This window comes from Dasypus novemcinctus, chromosome 14 (assembly GCF_030445035.2).
Source record: "Dasypus novemcinctus isolate mDasNov1 chromosome 14, mDasNov1.1.hap2, whole genome shotgun sequence".
NCBI classification, from domain to species: Eukaryota; Metazoa; Chordata; class Mammalia; order Cingulata; family Dasypodidae; genus Dasypus; species Dasypus novemcinctus.
Window position 1 is genome coordinate 15,434,256 of NC_080686.1, and position 24,295 is coordinate 15,458,550.

The 24,295-nt window shown below is 35.3% G+C and overlaps 1 protein-coding gene across 7 annotated transcripts in view; it reads right to left on the minus strand.

Moving 5' to 3' along the window:
* Positions 1–24,295, minus strand: part of RB1CC1 (RB1 inducible coiled-coil 1) — an 84,947-nt gene that overhangs the window by 31,743 nt on the left and 28,909 nt on the right. For all 7 annotated transcript variants that reach the window (XM_058275529.2, XM_012520163.4, XM_058275531.2 and 4 more), the window contains exons 5-7: positions 13,301–13,503; positions 10,958–11,384; positions 4,490–4,660 (exon numbers count right to left, since the gene is read on the minus strand). In XM_058275529.2, the coding sequence (XP_058131512.1) occupies positions 4,490–4,660; positions 10,958–11,384; positions 13,301–13,503 (801 nt within the window). The remainder of the gene's footprint in view (positions 1–4,489; positions 4,661–10,957; positions 11,385–13,300; positions 13,504–24,295) is intronic.

Here is a 24,295-nt window from a genome sequence, read left to right on the forward strand (position 1 = left end):
AATATGACATTGAACAAAACATGGGCACTGACTTTAAGGCATGGGAAACACTGACTTTTTTTAACAACCAGCAATACAAAATAGTTCATATTTTCCTTATAAAAGTCATGCAAAACTTTAAAATTAATTTTTCTTGTTCAATAATGCTTATATATATTAATAAAAGGGGTAATCCACCAAGATTTTATAATTATGCACCTAACCATGTAGTCCCCGAACACAAGGTAAACCTTGGCAAAACTGAATAGAGAATAGTAGTGTTTATAAACGTTAGTAATGAGCAATCTGAGGAGGAAAGTTTTTAAAAATCCATTTAAAATAGAAACTAAAGGTAACAAATATCTTACACATAAATATAACCAAAGATGTAAAGGTCTTATACAAGGAAAACTACAAAACATTGTTAAAAGAAATCAAAGAAGGTATAAATAAATGGAAGGACATTCCATTGTCATGAACTAGAAGACTAATTATTGCTAAGATGTCAATTCTACCCAAAATGATTTACAGATGCAATACAATTCCAATGAAAATTTCAATAGCCTATACTTTGCAGAAATGGAAAAGTCAATTATCAACTCTATTTGAAGAGTAAGGAGGCCCAAAAAGCCAAAATCATCTTTAAAAGAAGAATGAAGATGACTCACACTTTCCAACTTTGTCAAAACAGCATAGTACTGGCACAAGGACAGACAGGAAGACCAATGGAATCAAACTGATATTTCTTAAAGGGACTTTCACATCTATGACCAACTGATTATTTTACAAGGCTGCCAAGACCACTCAATTGGGAAAGAATAGTCTCTTCAACATTTTTATCAGTGCTGGGAGAACTGACATACATATATACATATACATACATATGAAAGAAAGAGAACCCTAACTCATATTATACACAAAAAAAATTTGACTTAAATATAAGAAACAGGTCTATAAAACTCCTAGAAGAAAACAAAGGAGGATATTCAGGATCTTATGTTAGGCAATGGATTCTTAGGCTTTATACACCCAAAGCACAAGCAACGAAAGGAAAAAAACTGATAAATGGGGCCTCATCAAACTTAAAAACTGCTGCAAAGAACTTTAAAACAGAAAAGTGAAAAGACAATGGGTTAGAATATCTGGAACACACATATCCAGTAAGGGTTTAATATCCAGAATATTACAACTCAACAACAGAAAGCCAAACCGCCCAATTAAAAAATGGGCAAAATATTTTAATAGAGATTTCTCCAGACATATACAAATGGCTAAAAAGTACATGAAAAAATGCTCATCATTACCTATTAGGGAAATGTAAATCAAAACCACAATGAGAAATCATTTCACACCCATTAGAATGGCTACTAGTAAAAAAAAAAACAAAAACAAGTGTTGGAGAGGATGTGGAGACATAAGAATTCATTGCTGGGGGGAATGTATAGAATTACCATATAACTTGGTAACCCCTCTTCTAGATATATACCTCAAAGAATTGAAAGCAAGGACTCTAACAGATACATGCACAGTGATGTTCGTGACAGCATTATTCAGTTGCCAAAAGATGGAAGCAACCCAATGGTCCATCAACCAGTGAATGGATAAACCATGTGATATATATATACAATGGAATATTAAAAGCATTAAAAACAATAAAGCTCTGGTTCATGTGACAAAATGACCATTATATTGAGTGAAATAAGCCAGACACAAAAGGACAAATATTTATGATCTCAATTATACAAAATAATTAGAATTAGTGAACTCAGAGTTAAAATACAGAATGTAGGTTATCAGGGTCTGGGTTGGGGATAAGAAAGGTTGATCTAATGCTAAATCTTACAGAATTTCTATTTGATTAAATCAAGATTAGGGCTTTGATTCAACCACATCATTAGGACATGCAGGGCTGAGTCCCTGACCCCTTGGTGGGCTAATAAAACAGACTCACACAGAAGTAGACACACAGAGAAGATACACAGAGGAAGAGAGACAGCTCCACAGACATGGCAGGGGCCCCGGGAAGAGAGATGAGCCATTTGCCCAATAGTTAAAGTTGACGTGTGAAAAGAACAGAGCAGCTGAGCTCGGAAAGACAAGAGCCCTATGCCAACCTACAGATGAGAATGGAAGAAGCTGGACCCACAGAGTGTTAAGAGGGAAGAGGAAGGCTGAACCCTTGCAGACATCACTGCCACCTTGCTTCAACACGTGGCAACAGAGTTTGGTAATGAAGTAACTCTGAGGTGGACTCTTTAGAGCCTAGTAACTATAAACTTTTACCCCAAATAAATAACTTTTATAAAAGCCAACAGATTTCTAGTACTTTGCATTAGCACCCCTTTTGGCTGACTAACACAGTAGGTTTAAAGGCAAATATTCAGTAACTGTATTAAATATGTGCTCTAATTAAAAGGATTCTGAACTTACTTTGGGGCCATCATAACCCTGATAAGAAACCTTGACAAATATATTTATGACATGTCAATAGAGTTCAGTTTACCAATTTGTTAAACTAAATATAGAAATAAAAAGTGCTGATCTCACTACAGGAATGGAAGGATGGTTCTAAATTAGAAGTAGAAGGTAACTACATTCTTAATCTGATAAAGGACATCTGAAAAAATAAACCTACCACAAACATCATAATAGTAAAATAATGAAAGCTTTCTATATAAGATCAGGAATGAAAAAAGGATGCTTGCTATCACATCTACTCATTACTAAATTGGAGGTCCCAGGCAGTGCAACAATGCAAGAAAAAGAAATAAGGTATAGGGGGAGAGGATGTGGCTCAAGGCAGGTTTGGTTCCCTGTGCCTTCTGAAAAAACAAAAACAAACAACAAGTAAAACAAATGAAAAAACCAACTCAGGGAAGCCAATGTGGCTCAGTGGTTCAATGCCAGCTTCCCACATATGAGGTCCCAGATTGAATGCCCGGCCCTGGTACCTCAAAGAAAAAAAAGAAGGTATAATAAAACTATCATGATTTGATTATTTGTAGACAATGAGTGTGTATGCAAAAAATCCAAAAATACCTTAAATTTCTGGAATTAAGATGTCAGTTCCTAGTAAGGTTGCTAGATCCATGACAGTATTTTTTCACATGTACTTTGGATAGACTGTATGAAATGTAAATACACCTTAATAAAATGGCTTTTAAAAATACTTACTATAATCCATACTTTATTCCTCCATAAAGTTCTTAAAATTAAGCCAATAGGATTAATGTAGAAAGAAAAATATGAATGAAATAAGAGTCCAGACAGAAACATCTGATTTATGCCAAAGCAGGAGGGAATGGAACTTGTCAAAAAATGTACTGGGGCAATTGGTTATCCCAAAAGAAAAAAATTAATTTTACTTCTATTTTACCTATATACAACAATCAGATGGGTTTTAGCTTTAAATTTAAAAGGCAAAATAATACTGTAAAGAAAATAAACCAAAATTCTTTATAACCATGGGGGAAAAAAGAGTTCTAAAGTCAAAAAAGCACTAACCAATTGTATTACATTTAAAATTGAAAATTTCCACACATCAAGACAGCCCTACCAAAAAAAAAAAAGAGAAAGCAAACATAGATTCAAATAGGCATGTCATAATAATGAGTATACCTAAATGATCGAGAAACATATGAAAATATCTTAAATCTCATTTGTAATCAGAGAAATGCAAATAAAAACCACAAAGAAATACAGATACATCAAAATATACTCATCAGCATGGCTAAAAGTAAAATAACTCACAATATCATATGTGGTGAGGACATTGTAAAATGGGAACTCTCAGTCTGACAATATTTACTAAAACTGAAAATAAGTGACCATATAACAACAATTCTATTCCTTGGTATACACCCAAAAAAATGCTGCACATGTATACCTGTGAGATATACATATTCTATAATTCCACTTATATTAATAAAAAACAGGTACAACTTTATGTATGTTCATGTATGAATGACACTTCAATAAAAAAATTTTAAAACAGTACAACTAGGCTACAGTATTAAATGTCAGAATAACAGCTACATTTGGGAAGAAAAAGTAGGATGGCAGGACAAGAGAGGACTGTGGGGTGCTATCAAGGCTGCTTCTTGATGTGGCTTGCTATTACACGTCTATTCACTTTTGTTAAGATTCAGCAAACTACAATTTATATTTTGTGCACTTATTTGCATGTGTACTGTATTTTATGAAAGAAAATGAATCTTAAATAGAAAAACATCTTAAGATAAAAAGTATGAAAGTTACACATTAATGCACATATCATGACCTCATTTATTTTTACTATCTAAAAAAATGATGCAAAAGCATGTAATTCTGCACGGACACAGGTATGCAAAGGCTACACTAAATACTTAACAGTCACCTCTGGGGAAGCCAAGGTGTGCTTTTCTTTATCATGTCAATGTGAAGGGACAAAGGCAGATATTTGGGGAATTCCAAGAAACACAAATATTTTAAGTGTATTTAAAAATAATAAAAGACGATTTGTACTAAGTACCTGAGCAAGTTCTTTTTGTTCATTTACCAGCCGGATGCAAGTAGCGATCATCTGGTCCAGGGCGTAGAGCCTGTCTTCAAGCCCCTTAATGGCTTTCATATTCTGATTATCAAGTTTGGCAATAGTTTGACGACATTCTGCTAGAAATGGTCGAATAATCCTTGGATCAAGCTAAATGACAAGGAAACATATGAATAAAATTTTCAACAAATAGTTTAAAATATGTTTCACACAATTTTGGTACACTGCATTACAGAAAAATACAGAAAAGCATGAGAAATCTAAATCAAAAGTAAGTCAAGAACAGGAAAATCATGTTAGTGAAAGACAATTTTTCTGTGGAATACAGTTTCAAAAATTAATACCACCATTTAATCGATTAAATGTTACTATCCAGTTCTTATAAAATAAAGCAGAGTTAATGGTTAAAATACAGTATTAGTAACATTAATTGCTTTATTAAGTCAATTTCGAACACATATCAACAGCTCTCTACTTGAATCAGAGGATGAAACTCCTTTATTCTGTCTCTCTCTCTCCTCAAATACACTTTCTTACTCTTCAATCCTTCCTGTTCCCTGACTTTAATTCTACAAGTTTGCTAGAGTTTAGGGAAAATATTTCAACACTGTTCTCTTTTCCCTTCAAAGAATCATTTAGACTGGTTGCCTATTTGCCTACACTCTCCAGAAAAACTGCTCAGCCAAGATAACTAATGACCTCATTTCCCTTGAGGCTCCTGTACACTAAACACTGCAGACAACCTTTTCCTAAAAGAGACTTTGGGACATTACCTCTTTGCAGGTTCTTCTCAGTTATACCGACAGTCTACTTTTTTACTCCACTTCCGCTGTCTAATCCTTAAATCTGGATGATCAAGAAGGACTTTGTCCTTAGCCCATTTTCACTCCTCTACATGATTTCAGCATTAAAACATGACTCTTACGGAGGTAACTTCCAAACCTATTTCAATCCCTGATAGTTCCCACAAATTCCCATTCTGTTTGTCTGATTCCTCGTTAATAATCCAAAGTCAACAAAGTCTTCTACTACCGATTCGCTATGATTAGTTCCTAATCATATAAAATCATCAAATGGCTTTTTTTCCCCCACAAACCACATCCAATAAACCTAAATACAATAAAGCCTTCAGTGGTGTGAAATCAGTTGATCTTTCCAGGCCTACCTTCTTTTTAAACTGAATTACCTTACTTCCAGACAAACCCTGTCTTTCTCTACCTATAGTGTTTGTTCGTACTGCTTGTTCAGCCTAGGTCTTTAAGCCCATTCCTGTCCTAGTCATATATGACCTTTTCATGATGATTTCTCAGACGTCAATAGTCAAAAGGAGGTGTTTTATTTTTATACATAGCATCTTGTAGCCAGAGTACAAAAAAAGCAGTTAAAACTGAAATACTCGATTGTCATTATCAGGAATCTGATGCAGTTAATAAGAGATCACATTTCTAACACCACCAAAAAATTCAACAGAGCCATTATTTAAATATAGGCAGTCTGTGTTCTGTACAATACTGTCATAACAGAACTCATACATATGTGAACACTCACTCAATTTTGTAGTAAATGAGTACAAAAAATCATCATGGTGGTAGGGGGCTGAAAAGGATGACTATAATTGGTTCAATTATCAATTTGGACAAAAATCATAATATATAAACTCAACAAAACAATGCTTTAAGGAAAATAAAAAAACAGAGCCAGCCCCTGATTATGATTCCATAATTTATTGAAAATATAATACAACTGCACTGACAAACGCGGAAATTATGTTCTCATTTCACTGAATACAGTTTACATAATTCCTACTTTCTACTTAAAAGTTTTCATTCCATTTGTCAACAGGTTAATGAAAATGAAAAATCTTTAAAGATATTTTTTAGATTACACATTTTAAAAGATAGAATTAAAATAAAACACTGATCATTAGCAAAATTTCAATGATTAAACACTTGTTATACAAATTTTCACTCTTGGGTTCTTTATCACCTAGAAAGACTAAGACTACTGTTGTCTTAGAGAAGACGACACCATAAAATTAAAGTTTCTTACACCCTCCATTCTTTCCACCCCACTCCCAAGCCCAACCCCACTGCACAGAGCAAACAAAATTCTAACAAGACCACAAGTCTCCTAAAAAAAAAAAAACTAAGATAATGCTAAATAAATTAGGCTGGTATTAATCTGGACAGCTTAGAAATGCGCTAAGTGCTCCCTACCAATTACTGTCAGAAATAAAAATCATTTTTCCTTTTAGAGTATAATCTGAAATGAAAAAAGCAAAAATTGCTCTAGAAGAACAAACTACATGAGTATGCAAAAATACAGAGAAACTCTAAATTTTCTAAATAAAATTAAGATGGAGGAATAAATTAAATGATTCATATAAAACTAGTACCTATCAATTCCAACAAAAATTGTAAGGTCAATGATTTAAACTGTTAAATGACTTATTACAGATAAATGAGGTATATAAGAAAAGCAGTTGAAAATACATGTTAAAAATACTGTTGAAATTGGAATTAGTAGGTAAAACTGATGGCTCTAAACAGAATTTGCTTTTCTAGAAGAACATCCAACTGTGGCATAGTTTTGTTTTTTTTTTTTAACTTCATCAGCAAACACCACTACTGCTACCAGATGTCAAGTAATTTAGCTGTTTTAGACAAAGAAAAATAAAAAGAAAGCATCTCTGATGAGAAAGATGCCATGCTAGCACTTCAATTTTTAGCAATGCTACTACTGGTATCAAATATAGAATTATCAAGATAAATATAAATCTAATAAAATCGTGTCAAAGTGCCAGTTATTATTCAGTACTATAATTAACAGAAAATCCAATATGTAAAATATAAGTAAAAATATATAAAACAATTTTCAGAAGAGGGTTATTGCTGCTTTTGAGGATAAAACATTTTTTTAAAATCTAATGGGCATGTGCAACTGATGAAAGTGTCATTTAGGCAATATTATAAGCATGTAAAAATATTCTTTCTTCAGGAAGTACCGGGGACTGAACCCAGTACGTGGGACCTCATACATGGGAAGCAGCACTAAACCACTGAGCTACATCGACTTCCCATTGACAGTTGTTTTTTTTTCATTTATTTGTTTTTTTTTAAGAGGTACCAGGGATTGAACCCAGTACATGGGACCTTGTACATGGGAAGCAGGTGCTCAAGCACTTCAGCTACATGTGCTCACATGCTAAAAAATTTTTACAACAAATGAATAACCAATTGAAAGTTCCTATTTTGCTTTCACTATACAACGGCTATTTAATATACCATCAAGGTTTCAGATGCTAATGTCTTGTGAAAGGAACTACTAAGCTCTGAAATCTCAATTATTTCAACTAATGTGAGTCCATATTAACTTTATAGGTGACTTCTGTTTTTCAAAGGTATAAACACTTGCAAATTTTATTTATTAAGCCAAAAGAGGATCAATGTTTCTTCCCCTTCTCATATAAAGCAAATATAACTTCATGACTTGACTATATTTCTCGTTTAAACATGCTAATACAAAGTCAACTGAGGTGTGATATGGGGCATTTTCAGGGCTTGGGAGTTGTCCTGAATGACACTGCAGGGACGGATGCAGGACACTGTATGTCCTGCCATAACCCACTGCATGGACAGTGGGAGAACGTGAACTACAATGTAAACCATGGTCCATGCAATGTGGCAGTGCTCAAGGGTGTATTCACCAAATGCAATGAATATGCCCCACTGATGAAAGGGGATGTTGATGTAGGAGGTGTGGGGTGGGGAGTGGGGTATATGGGAACCTCTTATGTTTTTTAATGTAACTTTTTATGTGATCTATTTATCTTTATAAAAAAGACAATTAAAAAAGCACATAAAAAAAGTCAATTTTAATTCCTTTAAAATAAGTGTTCTCCTCATCGTTTATAACTATGTTCTGACTTATACATAGTTTTAATGATAAAGACAGGCACCTCAATTATCCTAGAATTTTTAGACTACCAAAATGTCGATGGTTAAGCGGGAACACTTGTTTTCATCCACTTACAGCAGTCATCTTTGAATACTACCCTACCCTGGCAAACAAGCCCTGATGCTTTATTTGAAGACAAATAATAATGGCCAAAATGAAATGCCTACACAAAAGGATGTCATCCAGGAAATGGATACTAAAAGAATTAAGAAGAAACTCAGAACTTATTCTAAACAGGTTTCTGTTTTACTATGCCCTATTAAGTATTTTTTTTAGGCACCCCAGACTACAAGCTGCCTTTCTCTATATAGTCTATCAAAGATCAAGTCTCTTTTTTTAATTGAGTACCTATAAAATAAGTTTAACCCTCTTACCATTATCTTTAGATAAAACAGCCTTCAAAACATTATTTAATATTTCTGCATAATGGAAACATGTGACCCATCAATTTCCTTCCTGGCTTCAAAGGAATATTATGTATCACGTTTATGAATCAGAAATGAAGTAGTATGTACTCCTCAAGCTTAAAAGTTTTGCAAGTGCAGAGTTTAATCCAAACAATGCTCATTATAATTATAAAATACAAAAGCATAAATGTCTAAATTTTGAATTTTAAAGATTTCAGGCAGATGCAGTATTTAAAATTTCCTCTTAAAAATCAGAAAGAGGGAAGCAGATGTGGCTCAGGCAACTGTGCTCCCGCCTACCACACAGGAGGTTGCTGGTTCGGATTCTGGTGCCTCCTAAAGAAGACAGCGAGCGGTGTGATGGGCAGGCACGGCAAGCTGACGCAACAAGAGACACAAGAATAAAAAACATAGTGAGAGACACAACAAAGCAGGGAGCAGAGGTTCCTGGTGCCTCCTATAGAAGACAGCAAGGTGATGGAATAGGCAGGAGTGGCAAGCTGATGCAACAAGAGATGTGAGGAGGAAAAACAGAATGAGAGATACAACAAAAGCAAGGAGCAGAGTGATTAGGCTCAAGTAACTAGGCACCTCCCTCCCACATTAGAAGTCCTGGGTTCAGCTCCCAGTGCCTCCTAAAGAAATATGGATGATGAATAGACACAGCAAGTGAAAAACAAGGGAGTGGGAAAAAATAAATAAAATAAATCTAAAAAAAAAAAAGAGGAAGCAGATGTGGTTCAAGTGGTTAAGTGCCTGCTTCCCACATAAGATATCCCAGGTTTGATCCCCAGGACCTCCCTAAAAAAACCAAAACAAACAACAAACAAAAAAATCAACTTGGGGAAGATGATGTGGTTCAGTGGTTGAGTGCAGGTTTCCCACACATAAGGTTCAGGATTCAATCCTGGGCCCCGGTACCTCACGCGCGCACACGCGTGCACACACACACACACACAATTAGAAAGGGGAGCAGATGTAGTTCAGTGGCTGAGCTCCTACTTCCCATGTACGAGGTCCTGGATTCAATCCCTGGTACCTCCTAAAAAAATAATAAAATAAATAAATATATGACTGTGCAAGAATAGCCAGAAATAGCAGCTATGTACAGCAGGGAAAAGAGAGAGAGCCTGAAGGTGAAGGATGTTCTTAGTTATCTGTTTTTTATTAATGATCGAAGTGATGAATGCACAACTAGATGATTATACCAAATACCACTGATTGTACACTTTGGTGAACTGTATGCTTTATTTATATGCATTAATAAAATTGATGTTAAAAAAATAAAATAAAATAAATGAAAATCAGAAAGACGTTCCCTCTAGGGAGATGGTCACTGGAATGAGGCACAAAGGGTTTTCCTGGGAGACAGAAATGTTCAATATCTTCTCTTGGGTGGTGGTTGCTCCTTGAACTAACCATTTAAGATCTGTATATTTTATGGTATGTAAATTATTCCTCGACTTAAAAAACAATTAAAAGGTTTAAAAAGAAAGTTATATATTTAACATTATCCCAAAAGTTTGAAAGGTCTATCGAATCTGCAATTCCAAACTTTTTGATCCATTACTAAGTTAACAACAATGGCAGGCCAGAAATGGTCAAATATTACCATTTTATCTGTTTACATTATCACAGTACTAAATAAACAAGAAAGAAAACCAATATTCAAGTTTCACTTAGCAGATGAGAGTATGGCCATGTGAAGATGTTACAGGATAGCAAATATTAACATTTCTAAGTAATATTACAGGATCAGAAAAAAATATTTTCAAAGTTCTACCACCACCAGAACCATCAATGTTTGACTACATACTTTAAGGTTGGACATTGCTCTAGAAATTTTATCTATATTACCTCAAATAATCTTCATAAATTTACGACCAATTGTAAATAAAGGTAGATGTTAAATAATTTCAATTTGTCTAAAATTGAATGGGTGAATAAAATAACACTAATTCTAACACTCATTATTTCTACTATGAAATCCATTCTCCCATTACATAAAATATTTAGTATACAAAGAAATATAAATTCACGTCATTAACATGTGGTATGAAAAATATAAAATTCCATTACTTACCCTGCTCATAGAATCAAAGCACTTCCTGACCAAAGATTCCACATCATTAGGTCTATCTTGAACATTTATCCAGTCTAACAAAGAAACATTGAAAAAAGGCAGATCACCCTCTTTAGCATCTACTAAAGTTTCATCACGTTGGACAGCACTTTGACAAGATTCCCTAATTTCTTGGCCACTTTCAGCATCGGTGGTATCTGGGGCTACATTTTCCTCTGACTTTTGAAATGAGGTTAACAATGATTTGTTAGTTGTTCTAGGCATATCGGGAGAAAGCACCAGTTCAGTGGATCTTTTCATTTCAGCCTTTTCTGAACCTTCATGTTCAGGTGAAGAATCCAGTCTTTCCAAACATTCCCTGTAACTATGTCTGGTTAGGCACTCCAAAAGTGGAATCTTGGCCATTACTGAAACTGCAGTTCCTAAACTTAAAATACAAAAGATCTGTCAGTAAAACAATGAGACTTTAGTTGTTAGGGATTATTTGAAATAAATGACATGATTTCATACTCAAATCTTACCACCTATCTATTACATTATACTAATTATTATATATAAGCTAGTCTATGAAGTGTTCTCTACAAAGAGCCTGGTTTAGCAGATAGACAGGAGGATATCATCATTAACACAATAAAATACAAAGTAAAGCCAGACAGTTTAAACTAAACACGAGGACATTTGGCTTTATCAAAGTTATTTAAAAAAACTCAAATTTACAAATACAAAAACACAAAAGATTAACAAAAAAGAAAAAATTTTAATTTAAATTTACAAAATTTGAACTAAAAGTTTACAATATGAGACCAAACCTGTCTCTTATATTTTCTCCTTAAGTCAATCGCGTATTTTTGATATAGAAAAAGCACAGGATGAAATTAGCAATTCTAATTAATACTAGGATAACTCTTACTTTCATCACAAATGCAAAACAAAGACAGATGTTATCAAGGACAAGGGGAAAATAAGGAATCTCAACCATGTGACTTCTTTTAGAAACTAATATAAAATCATGCAAGCATATCTAAAAACTCATCAGAAAAACAGTTACTGAAAAGATTATATAAACTTTAAAAACATCTTCCTAGTCTTAATTGCATGACTACTTTGCTTAGTCAGACCCTTTCCATCCCAAATTCTGATGAAGAGAGAAAAGAAGGGAGAAAAGACAAAGAAAAACAGTCGCTTCAACAATTCAAGGTCAAGGTAAAGAAAGAAAAAAAGCAAAACCACAAAACATAAATTATTAAAAAAAAAAAACACAAGAAACTGAAAGCACAAATACAAACATAAAGGGCTATAACCACTATGAATTATTGCTATATTTCTACACTCATTGCAGCTCATTTGTTAAGTATCGTTTTTTTATTTTGTTTTTTTTTTGGCAAGGCCAGATTGGGCTTAATATAATCAATTATATGAAAGATAGTATAACAAGCAACATTTATAAATGTAAATGATAATTCTACTGCAATAGAAATTATGATTCTAATTTTTATATTACAGCTCTAACAATTCGACATAATAATCTCTAAGAATGAAATTATTAGTTTAGTTATTTAATTTCCATTTAAGCCATTTCTAGATAATCAAATTCCTATTTTGAAATTCTTCACACCTTATTGGAATGAATGACAGCAGATACCAATATGCCAACTCATAATTTTAGTAGCAGAAAAACTCAAAATCTTGTTCAGCAGCAGTCATGATAAATCATTATTGAGCCAGATGGATTATTTTAATTAACAAGTATGCATAAGAAAGGGTTAAAGCAAAACGAAGTAGTCAAAAATATACCTCTTGCTTTTCAACTAAAAGAAGAACTGGAGAAGGGATATAAATATCCTTTTAGGAAAAAAAAACAATGGGTGTTATATGTTCTTGGAGGCAAAGAACTAGAAAAGCCATTTAAATGAGAACTATAACACAAAGGTTTTTCTCCATCTCATCAAGTATGAACTGGGATGGCAATGTTGAAGGAAACAAAATTTTACTTGATTGTCTAACATTTGATAGCCTTTGAATTTCTATCTGTTGTGTTATTTTTACATTTGACTTTTCACTATTGGCAAACAGAGAGGGCAAGAAACAGGCAACGATTCTCAGTTTTGAAAATTATTTCAAAAGTATTTTGAGTCTTTTAGGTAAAGGAGTCAACACTAGAAACAAATGTGGGAGACTTCTACGGCAATTAAAATTTTAGAATCTATAAAGCACTATCTTAGAAGTGTCTAAAAATGAGCTTCAATTATACTAAATATATAGTCTGAGAAATAAAATTACAATGACTAAAACTAACAATAAATTTCAAAGATGTTTTATTAACCATTTTAATGGCAAACATACTGCGTAAGTTTTAGCTTGATGTCTTCTATCGAATGCAGATAATTTGAATAAATACTTTCAAACTTGAAAAGTAGCTTTTGGTATGAATTTGAACAGTCCTCCAAATTGGCCATGATAGCAGCCCAGCCTTGGTGTTGAAGGTGTTCATCATGGACCAGACCTTCACAAAAAGAGCAAAGTTTCTTGGCAACCTCATACATTTCCTACAGGAGAGAAAAAAGACAATGAAAGAAGGCAATGGTTTCTGTGCACACATTCTGACGTACATGTAATGTTCTAAACAGAGAAAGTGTTTGCAGTATGTTCTAGCTTATTGTTCCTGCACTGAAGAACCTAAAAATACCACACAGAATATAAACAGTGTGGTATTTCTAAGCAGGTATTCTCAGATGTAGGAAAAGGAAGCCACCATATTTAACCCTACCACGTGAGAGAAAGCACCATAGTTCAGTCCACAGTTGCGCTTCAAGGAGAGATGCCCTCAAGAGGCTCAAAGAGCTAAGACATAGGAAAAGATGAGCCATATGCCTAATAGTTTTCAGCTGAATGCCAGGAGATGATGAATTCTGGAGTTGAAGAAAGCACTTCTGATGCTGCTGTGATTTGGACATTTTAGGGCCTCAGAACCATAAGCTTGTACCCTCAAATAAATGCCCTTTATAAAAGGCAACCCATTCCTGGTATTTTGTATCAGCAGCTCTTTGGCAAACTAAAACAGAAATTGAAGGGTTCCAAGAACACATCACTTCTGGTATATAGAACACTCAGTGTACCAATGATTTGGCAATGACCAATAGTGCCATCTCAAATGCCAGTTATCTAAGGCTGACTTGATATATGCTTTGAGAAGATTAATAATAACTGGACACATTTTATAGGGTTGAATAGGAAGAGAAGAGCTATAAAATGATTATTTTATTTTCAAGCTCTCACAGCCCTGTTGTAAATGAAGCAACAGTTATCTAGTTATCTAGACATCACAATAAACAAGGAATAAGAAATAGCAATCTCTTGTACTGTGTGTAGCTCAGTGGTTGAGCACCTGCTTTGCATGTACGAGGTACCAGGTTCAAACCCCGGAACTTCCTAAATAAACAAAAAAGAAATGGTAATCTCTAGAGGCTAGGGTTGTCAATAAGACACTTCTGCACAATGTCATTAAAAAGCAACTTAGCCAGTAAGCACATAAGGGAATGTGAAACATTACCCATTGGGAGAATTGCAAATCAAAAGTATATTGACTGTGGGAAGATGGCATCAGATTAGGCAGACAAGGCTCAACTCTCACAAAAACAATGGAGAAAGGGGCAAAAGCTACCCAAGGGACCTGATTTGGGGGTCGGCAGACCAGGACAGTGCTTCACAACTCCCAGGAAGCTGAGGGACAGAGACAGAAAATCCAAAACAACAAACTGTGAGTTACTGAATGTCCCAGCCAACAAGGGATCCCTCCCCTAACCTCAAGATATCAAGAGGGGTAAAATCCCTGGCTCACTGCAGTTGACTGAAAGGAAAGTGGACGTCTTCCTCCCTGTCAGCTGTTACAAGGGAAAAGGGACAGGGAGTCAGGGTTCGTTTGTTTTATAACAGTGTATTTGGCCAGCAGGGCCTGCTTTGAATCTTAGCTCCAGCCAGATCAAATCTGAGAGACACCTCTGTGGAAAGGTGTGTCAACAAGACCATCTACTGGCCAGTCTGGGAACTGCATGAACAAAACCTGTTTTTAGGTTTTTAGGAATCTCTTTACTCAGCCCTGGGAGAAAATATGCTTCCCATAGTAAGCCCCCAGCAGGATTTTGAAAAATGAAGCTGGGTAATTTCAAAACCTTGGGATAAGTCGAACCAAATATTAAAGAGCTGTGAAAAAAATGACTGGCAAAGGAGAGAAATTGACCATCAGTGTAAATTCACCAATATACTCAGATGCCCAGAAATCAGCAAAAAATTACAAGCCATACTAGGAAACAAAAAGAGATGGCCTGGACAAAGGAACAAATCAAATATCCTGAAAAGATACAGGGTTTAAGACAATAAATCAATGATAATTACACAACTCTTCTAAATCAACTTAAAGAACTGAAAGAAAATATGCCTATGGAGATAAAGGATACTAAGATGACACTGGGTGAAAAGAAAAGAGCAATTTGAAAGCCTGCAAAAAAATTTAACAGACTTACGGGAATGAAAGAAATGATGGATGAAATTAAAAGTACATTAAGTGGGGGTGAATGGGGACCTCATATTTTTTTAATGTAATATTTTTAAAAAATGAATTAAAAAAAAAAAAAAGTACATTAGAGGGGGAAGCGGACTTGGCCCAGTGGGTAGGGCATCCATCTACCACATGGGAAGTCCGCAGTTCAAACCCCGGGCCTCCCTGACCCATGTGGAGCTGTCCCACACGCAGGGGTGTCCCGCACATAGGGAAGCCCCACGCGCAAGGAGTGCACCCCGTAAGGAGAACTGCCCAGCATGAAAGAAAGTGCAGCCTGCCCAGGAATGGTGCCACACACACGGAGAGCTGACACAGCAAGATGATAATAAGCAGAGATTTGAATTGCTTGAAGACAGATTTAGTGACTTTGAAGACAGAACATCTGAACTGGAAGACAGAAGAGAAAGAGAATGGAAAAAATGGAACAGGGTCTCACAGAACTGAACGACAATATGAAATGCAAAAACATATGCATTAGCAGTGTCTGGGAAGGAGAAGAAAAAGGAAAAGCGGCAGAAAGAATGTTTGAGGAAATAATGACCGAAAACTTTCCTACCCTTGTGAAAGTTGTAAATACAGGATCAAAGAAGTACAACATATCCCAAATAGAATAAATCCAAACAGACCTACCCTGAAACACCTACTATCCATAATGAAAAATATCAAACATAAAGAGATTCTGGGGAAGTTGATAAGGCTCAACTGAGAGAGCATCTGCCTACCATATAGGAGGTCCAGGGTTCAAAACTCAGGGCCTCCTTGTCCATGTGGTAAGCTGGCCCACAAGCAGTACTGCCAAGTACAAGGAGTGCCATGCCACGCAGGAATGCCCCTGCTTTGCGGTGTCCCATGGGCAACAAGTGCATCCCACAAGGAGAGCAGCCCCACACAAAAAAAGCGCAGCCTGCCCAGGAGTGGAACCACACACACACGGAGAGCTGATGCAGCAAGATGATGCAACAAAAAGAGACACAGATCCTGGTGCTGCCAAGAATGCAAGCAGACACAGAGGAACACACAGCAAATGGACACAAGAGAGCAGACAATGGTGAGGGGTAGGAAAGGGGAGAGAAATAAATTAAAAAAAAAAAAAATCTTAAAAAAGATTCTGAAAGCAGCAAGAGAAAAGCAAAGCATTACATACAAAGGAAACTATTAAGATTACGTGCCAGGCGGCAGACTTGGCCCAGAGGTTAGGGCGTCCGTCTACCACATGGGAGGTCCGCGGTTCAAATCCTGGGCCTCCTTGACCCGGGTGGAGCTGGCCCATGCACAGTGCTGATGGGCGTAAGGAGTGCCCTGCCACGCAGGGGTGTCCCCCGAATAGGGGAGCCCCACGCGTAAGGAGTGCGCCCCGTAAGGAGAGCTGCCCAGCGAGAAAGAAAGTGCAGCCTGCCCAGGAATGGCGCCGCCCACACTTCCCATGCCACTGACAACAACAGAAGCGGACAAAGAAACAAGACGCAGCAAATAGACACAGAGAACAGACAACCGGAGGAGGGGGGAGGAATTAAATAAATAAATAAATCTTAAAAAAAAAAAATTAAAACCATGAGAAAAATACTTAAAAAAATAAATAAAAAATAAAAAGACTCACCTTGACGTAAGGACACAACCAGGTTAAAAGTGAAAAGCTGGAAAAAGATATTTCATGCAAACAGTAACCAAAAAAGAGGTGGAATAGCAATACTAATATTGGACAAAATAGATTTTAAATGCAAAATTGTTATAAGGAATGAAAATCTTTCTCTATTAATAAAAGGGACAATTCAACAAGAAGAAATCACTATACTAAATATTTATGTATTTAACCTCAATGTGCCAAAATACATGAGGCACACATTGGCAAAACTGAAGGGAGAAACACATGTCTCTACAATAATAGTTGAAGACTTTAATACACTACTCTCAGTATTGGATAGCACATTTGGACAGAGAATAAATAAAGAAACAGAGCTTGAAAAATAAAATAAAAGAACCAAACCTAACAGACATCTATAGAGCACCCCAAAACAGCAGGACATACATTTTTTCCAACTGCTTATGGATCTCTCTCCAAGATAGACAGTATGTTGTGTCACAAGACAAGTCTCAAGAAATTTTAAAAAGAATGAAGTTACACAGAACACTTTTTTGATCATAATAGAATGAAGCAAGAAATCTATAACTGATGAAAAAAGGAAAATTCATAAGTATATGGAAATTAAATAACATTCAATCAATCAGAGGGCCAAAGATGAAACTGCAAGAAAATTTAGCAGATATCTTGAGACAAATCAAAATGAGAACACAACATATTAAAAGCTATGGGACACTACAAAGGCAGTGCTGAGAGGGAAATTCAGAGCCCTCCATGCTTACGTTTAAAATGATGAAAGAGCTAAAACTGAAGACCTAACTGCACACCTAGAGGAACTGGAAAAAGAACAGCAAACTAATCCCAAACCAAGCCAAAGGAAATAAATAGTAAAGATGAGAGCATAAATAAATAAAATCAAGAACAAAATATAGAAAGAATTAACAAAACCAAAAGTTGGTTCTTTGAGAAGATCAATACAATCGACAAACCCTTAGCTAGACTGACAAAGAGAAAAAGAGAAAAGAAACAAATAAACAAATCAGAAATGAGAGGGGTCAGGACATTACCATTGACACAGTAAAATAAGACATATCATAACAGGATACTATGAACAAAAAATCCTAGAAAATGTAGGCAAGATGGACCAATTTCTAGAAACACATAAACCACCTATTCTGGCCCTAGAAGAAAAAGAATACCTCAACAAACCAATCACAAGTGGAGAGATTGCGACAATCATGAAAAATCTCCCAAAGATGGAAAGTCCAGGACCAGATAGCCTCACAGGTGAATTCTACTAATCATTTAAAGATGACTTACTACCAATCTTGCTCAAGCTCAACCAAAAAATTGAACAGGAAAGAATGCTACCAAATTCATTCTACAAAGCGATTGTCACCCTAATACTAAAACCAGGTAGATATTACCAAAAAAAAAAAGAAAATTACAGACCAATATCTCTAATGAATATAGATGTAAAAATCCTCAACAAAATACTTGCAAACAGAATCCAAAAGCATATTAAAAGAATTATATACCATGATCAAATGGGTTTTATCCCAGGTATGTAAGTGTGGTTCAACACAAGAAAATTAATTGGTGTAATAAACCACATTGATAAATTGAAGAAGAAAAATCACATGATCCTCTATTGATACAGAAAAGGCATCTGACAAAATACAGCATCCTTTCGTGATAAACAACAGTCTAAAAGATAATAGAAGGAAACTTTCTCTATATGGTAAATAAATATATGAACAACCTAAAGCTAGCATTGTACTCAACAGTGAAAAATTGAAAGGTTTCCTGCTGAGATCAGGAACAAGATAAGGATGCGCACCGTCACCATTATTATTCAATAATTATGCTAGAAGTTCCAGCTAGAGCAATTAGGCTAGACAAAGAAATAAAAGGCACCCAACTAGGAAAAGTAAAACTTTTCACTATTCGCTGATGGCATGATCCTGTATCTAGAAAATCCTGAAAAATCCAAAAAAAAGCTCCTAGGATTATTAATAGATGAGTACAGCAAAATGGCGAGATTCAAGATGAATACACAAAAATCAACAGCGTTTCTATATACTACTGATGTGCAATCTGAGGAGGAAATCAGAAAAAAATTTTCATTTATAAGAGTGACTAAAACGAACACTTAGGAATAAACTTAACCAAGGATATAAAGGGTCTATATTAAGTAAACCACAAACACTGCTAAAAGAAACTGAAGAAGACTTAAATAAATGGAAGGACATTCCTTTTATTTATGGCTTATAATACTAAATATTGTTAAAATGTCAATTCTACCCAAACTAGTTTATAGATTCAATACAATCCCAATAAAAATCCCAACAGCATTTTTTTTGCAGAAAGCGAAAAGCCAACAATCAAACTAATTTGGAAGGGTAAAGGACCCTAGTAACCAAAAATGTCCTAAATCGGAAGAACAAAAAAGCTGGAAGACTCTCACTTCGTGACTTTACCTTAGCTACAATGTAAAAACCAGCATAGTACTGGCATGAGGACAGGCAGACTGACCAATGGAACTAAATCAAAAACTCAGAAATCGACCTTCACATCTACAGTCAAGTGAACAAGGCTGTTAAGCTCACCGAGCTGAGCCAAAATTGTCTATGCAACAGATGGTACTAGGAGAACTGGACAGCCATATCCAAAAGAAAGAAGAACCCTATCTCATACCTTATACAAAAATTAACTCAGGATTTAAATAAAGGGAAAAAAATGCAAATTAAAACTACAATGAGGTATCATTTCACAGGTACTAGACTGTGCTCTATTTAAAAGGCCGGAAAACTGTAAATGTTGAAGAGGATATTGAGAGACAGGAATGCTTATTTACTGTTAGTGGGAATATAGAATGGTACAGCCACTGTGGAGGACTGAGGACTGTATGGCAGTTCCTAAGGAAGTTGAATACAGACTTGCCATGGGACCTGGCAATACTATTGCCAGGTATATATCCAGAAGAACTGAGAGCAGTGACACGAACAGACATCTGCAAACCGATGCTCACAGTGTTATTCACAATAGCCAAAAGCTAGAAACAACCCAGGTGTCCATCAACTTATGAATGGATAAACAAATTGTGGAGTATACACACGATGGAATGTTACGCAGCAGAAAGAAGAAAGGAATTCGTGAAACATACGACAACATGGATGAAACTGGAGGGCGTGTTAGTAAAGCAAGCCAGAGACCAAAGGACAAACACTGTATGACCGCATTACTACAAACCAAATACATTGTGTAACACAGTGTACGATTAAAACAAAATTTATATTTATCCAGTACAGTTAGCTGAGCAATCTATGTTTTTGTATTCAACTGTGTTTTGTTTTTAATTTTTATTTTTAATTAATACATGTACAAAATAAAGTTAAAAAACTCAAGGCAGAGATTAACTTGGTTTAAAGATGACATAAGAAAATTTAAAATGGGCTAGCATAGCTAAGGAAATAAGTGGAATAGATAAAAAACAAATCACTGAAATGAATGCCACAATGGAAACAGAAAAAGGGAGAACAGATGGCAAAAGACAGAATAAGTTGGCCTTTAAAATTCAAATCAAATGAAAAATACAAAAAACAAGTTTTTAAAAGGAATTCGGAGCAAATGGCAGATAAAAAAGTATCCTTGAAGAAGACCAAAGAAACTAAGAGGAAAAATATTCAAAGATTTTGACTACTTGTTGAAAAGAGACAGTATCCCTAGAAAATTTAATATATATATATATCAGTCAACACCACGTCATAACCTAATAAAATGACTGGATTTCAGGAACAGCTAACCCCATGGACAAAAAATAAATAAATCACTATCAGGTAGCAGGGAGTGGGAAATAAATCTGGCTGCAGTAGAACAGGGTTTACATCAATAAACTCTTAAAGGATGACACAGTATTTTATATATTTTAAACTCTCATTCAAAATATGAGCCTACAAATATTTCCAAATTTTTAATGATATAGTCCCCATGATCCGTTCTTGAAAAAATTACTGGAGAACAAACTACATTGAATTAAGAAAGAAATGGAGGAGGGGTGGCTATGTACATAGGCTGAGGGAATTTAGGGCTTTGGCAAGATTGAAATCACGGCAGGTCCAGAAACTGATGCCCAATTACAGTTCACTGGTATTTAAAAAAAATACGTCAACTCTTAGAATCTAACAGGCAGAATGAACTGTGTACTGGCCACATATACAGGCATTGCTTTGATGTCCTGTACTTCAAGTTAAGGACTAAAACAACTCTAGCTTTGAAAGGAACACAAATGGATTCTAAACTGCTCTTCATCCATTAAGCTCTAATGTCAACTCATCACATGATACTTCAATTTGTAAAATAAGTTATGAACCTGGAAAAAAAGATAAGAAAAAAATGTAGATAATGTAGTTAAAACATCAGGCAATGAGCACAAGTTCATTTAGGACAGAGTCCAAAAGAATTATGGGATTTATTTTGGTTTCAGAACAGAATATAAAGATTTTAAACTATCATAATATAGAAATAATAAAATTACTAAAGGAAATTTGGAAGTAGAAGAGAGAAGAGAGAAATCAATTGAAAAGAGTCCACGTTACTGATTTCTTCATACTTCAGTAGCCAAAACATCTTTTAAGGCAGAAAAATCAAGAAACACCAATATACAATCACACAACTGACCAAACTTAGACAGTGGGGGATAAGGAAAGAAGGCAGGGGAAGTAGCAGTAGACCAACTGTGTCACTGCTCAGAAATAGCAATAGATTTGACAAAAACAAAAGAAAAGATTAAACATATTAAATGTTATAGCCAGCCCCACCTGCATCCCTAGAGTGGCCCTTCTCTCCACAGACAGGATATATATCCCTACCAGTGTTTCCATCCATATCTATTTTCTCTCTAACTTCACTAATCTTTTCAAGCCTAATATTTTAAACCCTCATGGAAAACATATTACCACAGAGAATTGGAAATTCCCAACTCTGCTGGAGAAGATGAGAAGACTCTTCACTGCCCCCATCACAGGTGCACTTTCTGTCCATAATGGTTTACCGTGACACGACCACTCATTCTGTGTTCTGCCAACAATCTCTGCCTGGGTCCATGCACACTCCCTACTACACTCTGCCACGATTTACAGAGTATGGTTAAAAATGCCCTATGCACCAAATTCTAGAACGGAATGTACGTCTGTTAAGTTACAAGGTGTAGAATGTCAACCTTATTTTGTTTATCGAAGCAACCTGGAACACATCAGATTTTCTACATAAGCGAAACACTGGTCTAAAATTATAGTTTATAACATAATCATACTGAAATGTAGTGCAATGAAAAATTATACTCATTATTTTCACTCACACACGCAAAAAATTAAATAAAGTTACTGGTAAAAAGATAACTATTAGAAGAACTCAAAACAGATAATAAACTTTCCAAAATATCTAAAGGAACAAAAATAAAGCAAAGCAAAAATAAATAGTGGAAGATTACAAACGAAAAAGAAATTCAAAACCGAAAAGCAAGCTATAAGATGCCAGAACAAACAGCAGGTTATAAAAATGCAAATGGAATAAACTTATTCTTCAAAAGAACTCAGAAAACCGTAATTGATAAAGTTTACAGAAGTTAATATGTTTCAATTTCCATATCATAAAAACAAAGAGTAACCTTTATTTTCAAATGTTCCAGGAATATTTAAAATAACTAACCAAACAGTGGGCTAGTACAAAAATTACAAGTATTACAGACTTCTATGATTTGCAAAGCAATGACATTAGCAAGTAACTATATGATAAAAATACTCTAGGTACCTGGAGATTTAAAAATTCTTACACTTAGGTCAATAAAGAAACCAAATCCCAAATTGCAGAACATGATATATCAAAACCTATGATAAAACAAAAAAATAAAAAACAAAGATGAAAAAAGGGGGGAAAAAAACAGCTACGATAGTTCTCAGAGAAAACCTTAATGGCCTGAAATAAGTCTACATACTACATAAATATAAATATATTCATGAAATAAACCATAAAAAATGTTGGAAAAGTAACATAACAAACCAAAAGTTTAATTTAAAAAAGGTAAAGGCTCTCTCTGCCTAGTAGGAGCTCACACCAAACCTTGGTATATACTTCTGTCCTCTCCTATTTCTCAGCATGCTCTGTTATTTTCTCCCATTTCCCAATTAATTCTTTTTATTGGCCTAACTTAAAAAAAAAAGGGGGGGGGGCGTTTAAAATATTAGATAAGTGCATTCTTCGATAAAAGCAATTGAGCAGAAAATCATTTGCTAAACTGCAGTTTCTTAACAGAGGACCCTGCCAATTTGCAACAGTTAGTGTTCTACTCTGTTCAGTGTTACACTTAGCAGAAAAACCTCTTAGGACCCAAGCCCTGAGGTCCATGAAATGTGAGTTGTACTCCCCAGTCACCTGAACAACCAAAAACTGTCCACACATATTTCCAAAGGTTCAAAAGCCACCATTATTAGTAGGGTGAAAATGCAAGCCACAGAGTGGCAGAAGTTATCTGATACACATATATAAATAAAACCAACAAAGAGCTTATATGAAGAGTAATTAGAATATACTATAAAGACTGTATATAAAATCAATTAGGGGAAATGGATGTGGCTCAGATAGTTAGGCTCCTGTTTACTACATGGGAGGTCCAGGGTTTGATGCCCAGGGCCTTCTGGTGAAGGCAAGATGGCCTGCATGGCAAGCTGGCCCATGCGGAGTGCTGGCCCACCCGGTAGTGCCAGCTGACGCAGAGAGCTGACACAGCAAAATGAAGCAACAAGAAACACAGACGAGAGACACTAAGAGATGTAGCAGAATAGGGAGCTGAGGTGGCACAAGAGAAATGATCACCTCTCTCCCACTCCAGAAGGTCCCAGGATTGGTTCCCGGAAGTGCCTAACAAGAACACAAGCAGACAAAGAAAAACAGACAGCAAATGGACACAGCAGACAATGGGGGAGTTGGGGGGGAGAAAAATAAATAAATAAATAAATAAATAAAAAACACCAAAAAACGGGGTGAGGTGAAATAAATAAAAATGGATCTTTTAAAAAAAAATCAATTAGAAGCCAAAAAAAGTAAAATGAATAAAGAAAACTGACAATGCAATAAAGAATAATCAAGGAAACCTGAAGAGTCAATTCAACTGTAATACATGATACACATGTAACTTTTCATA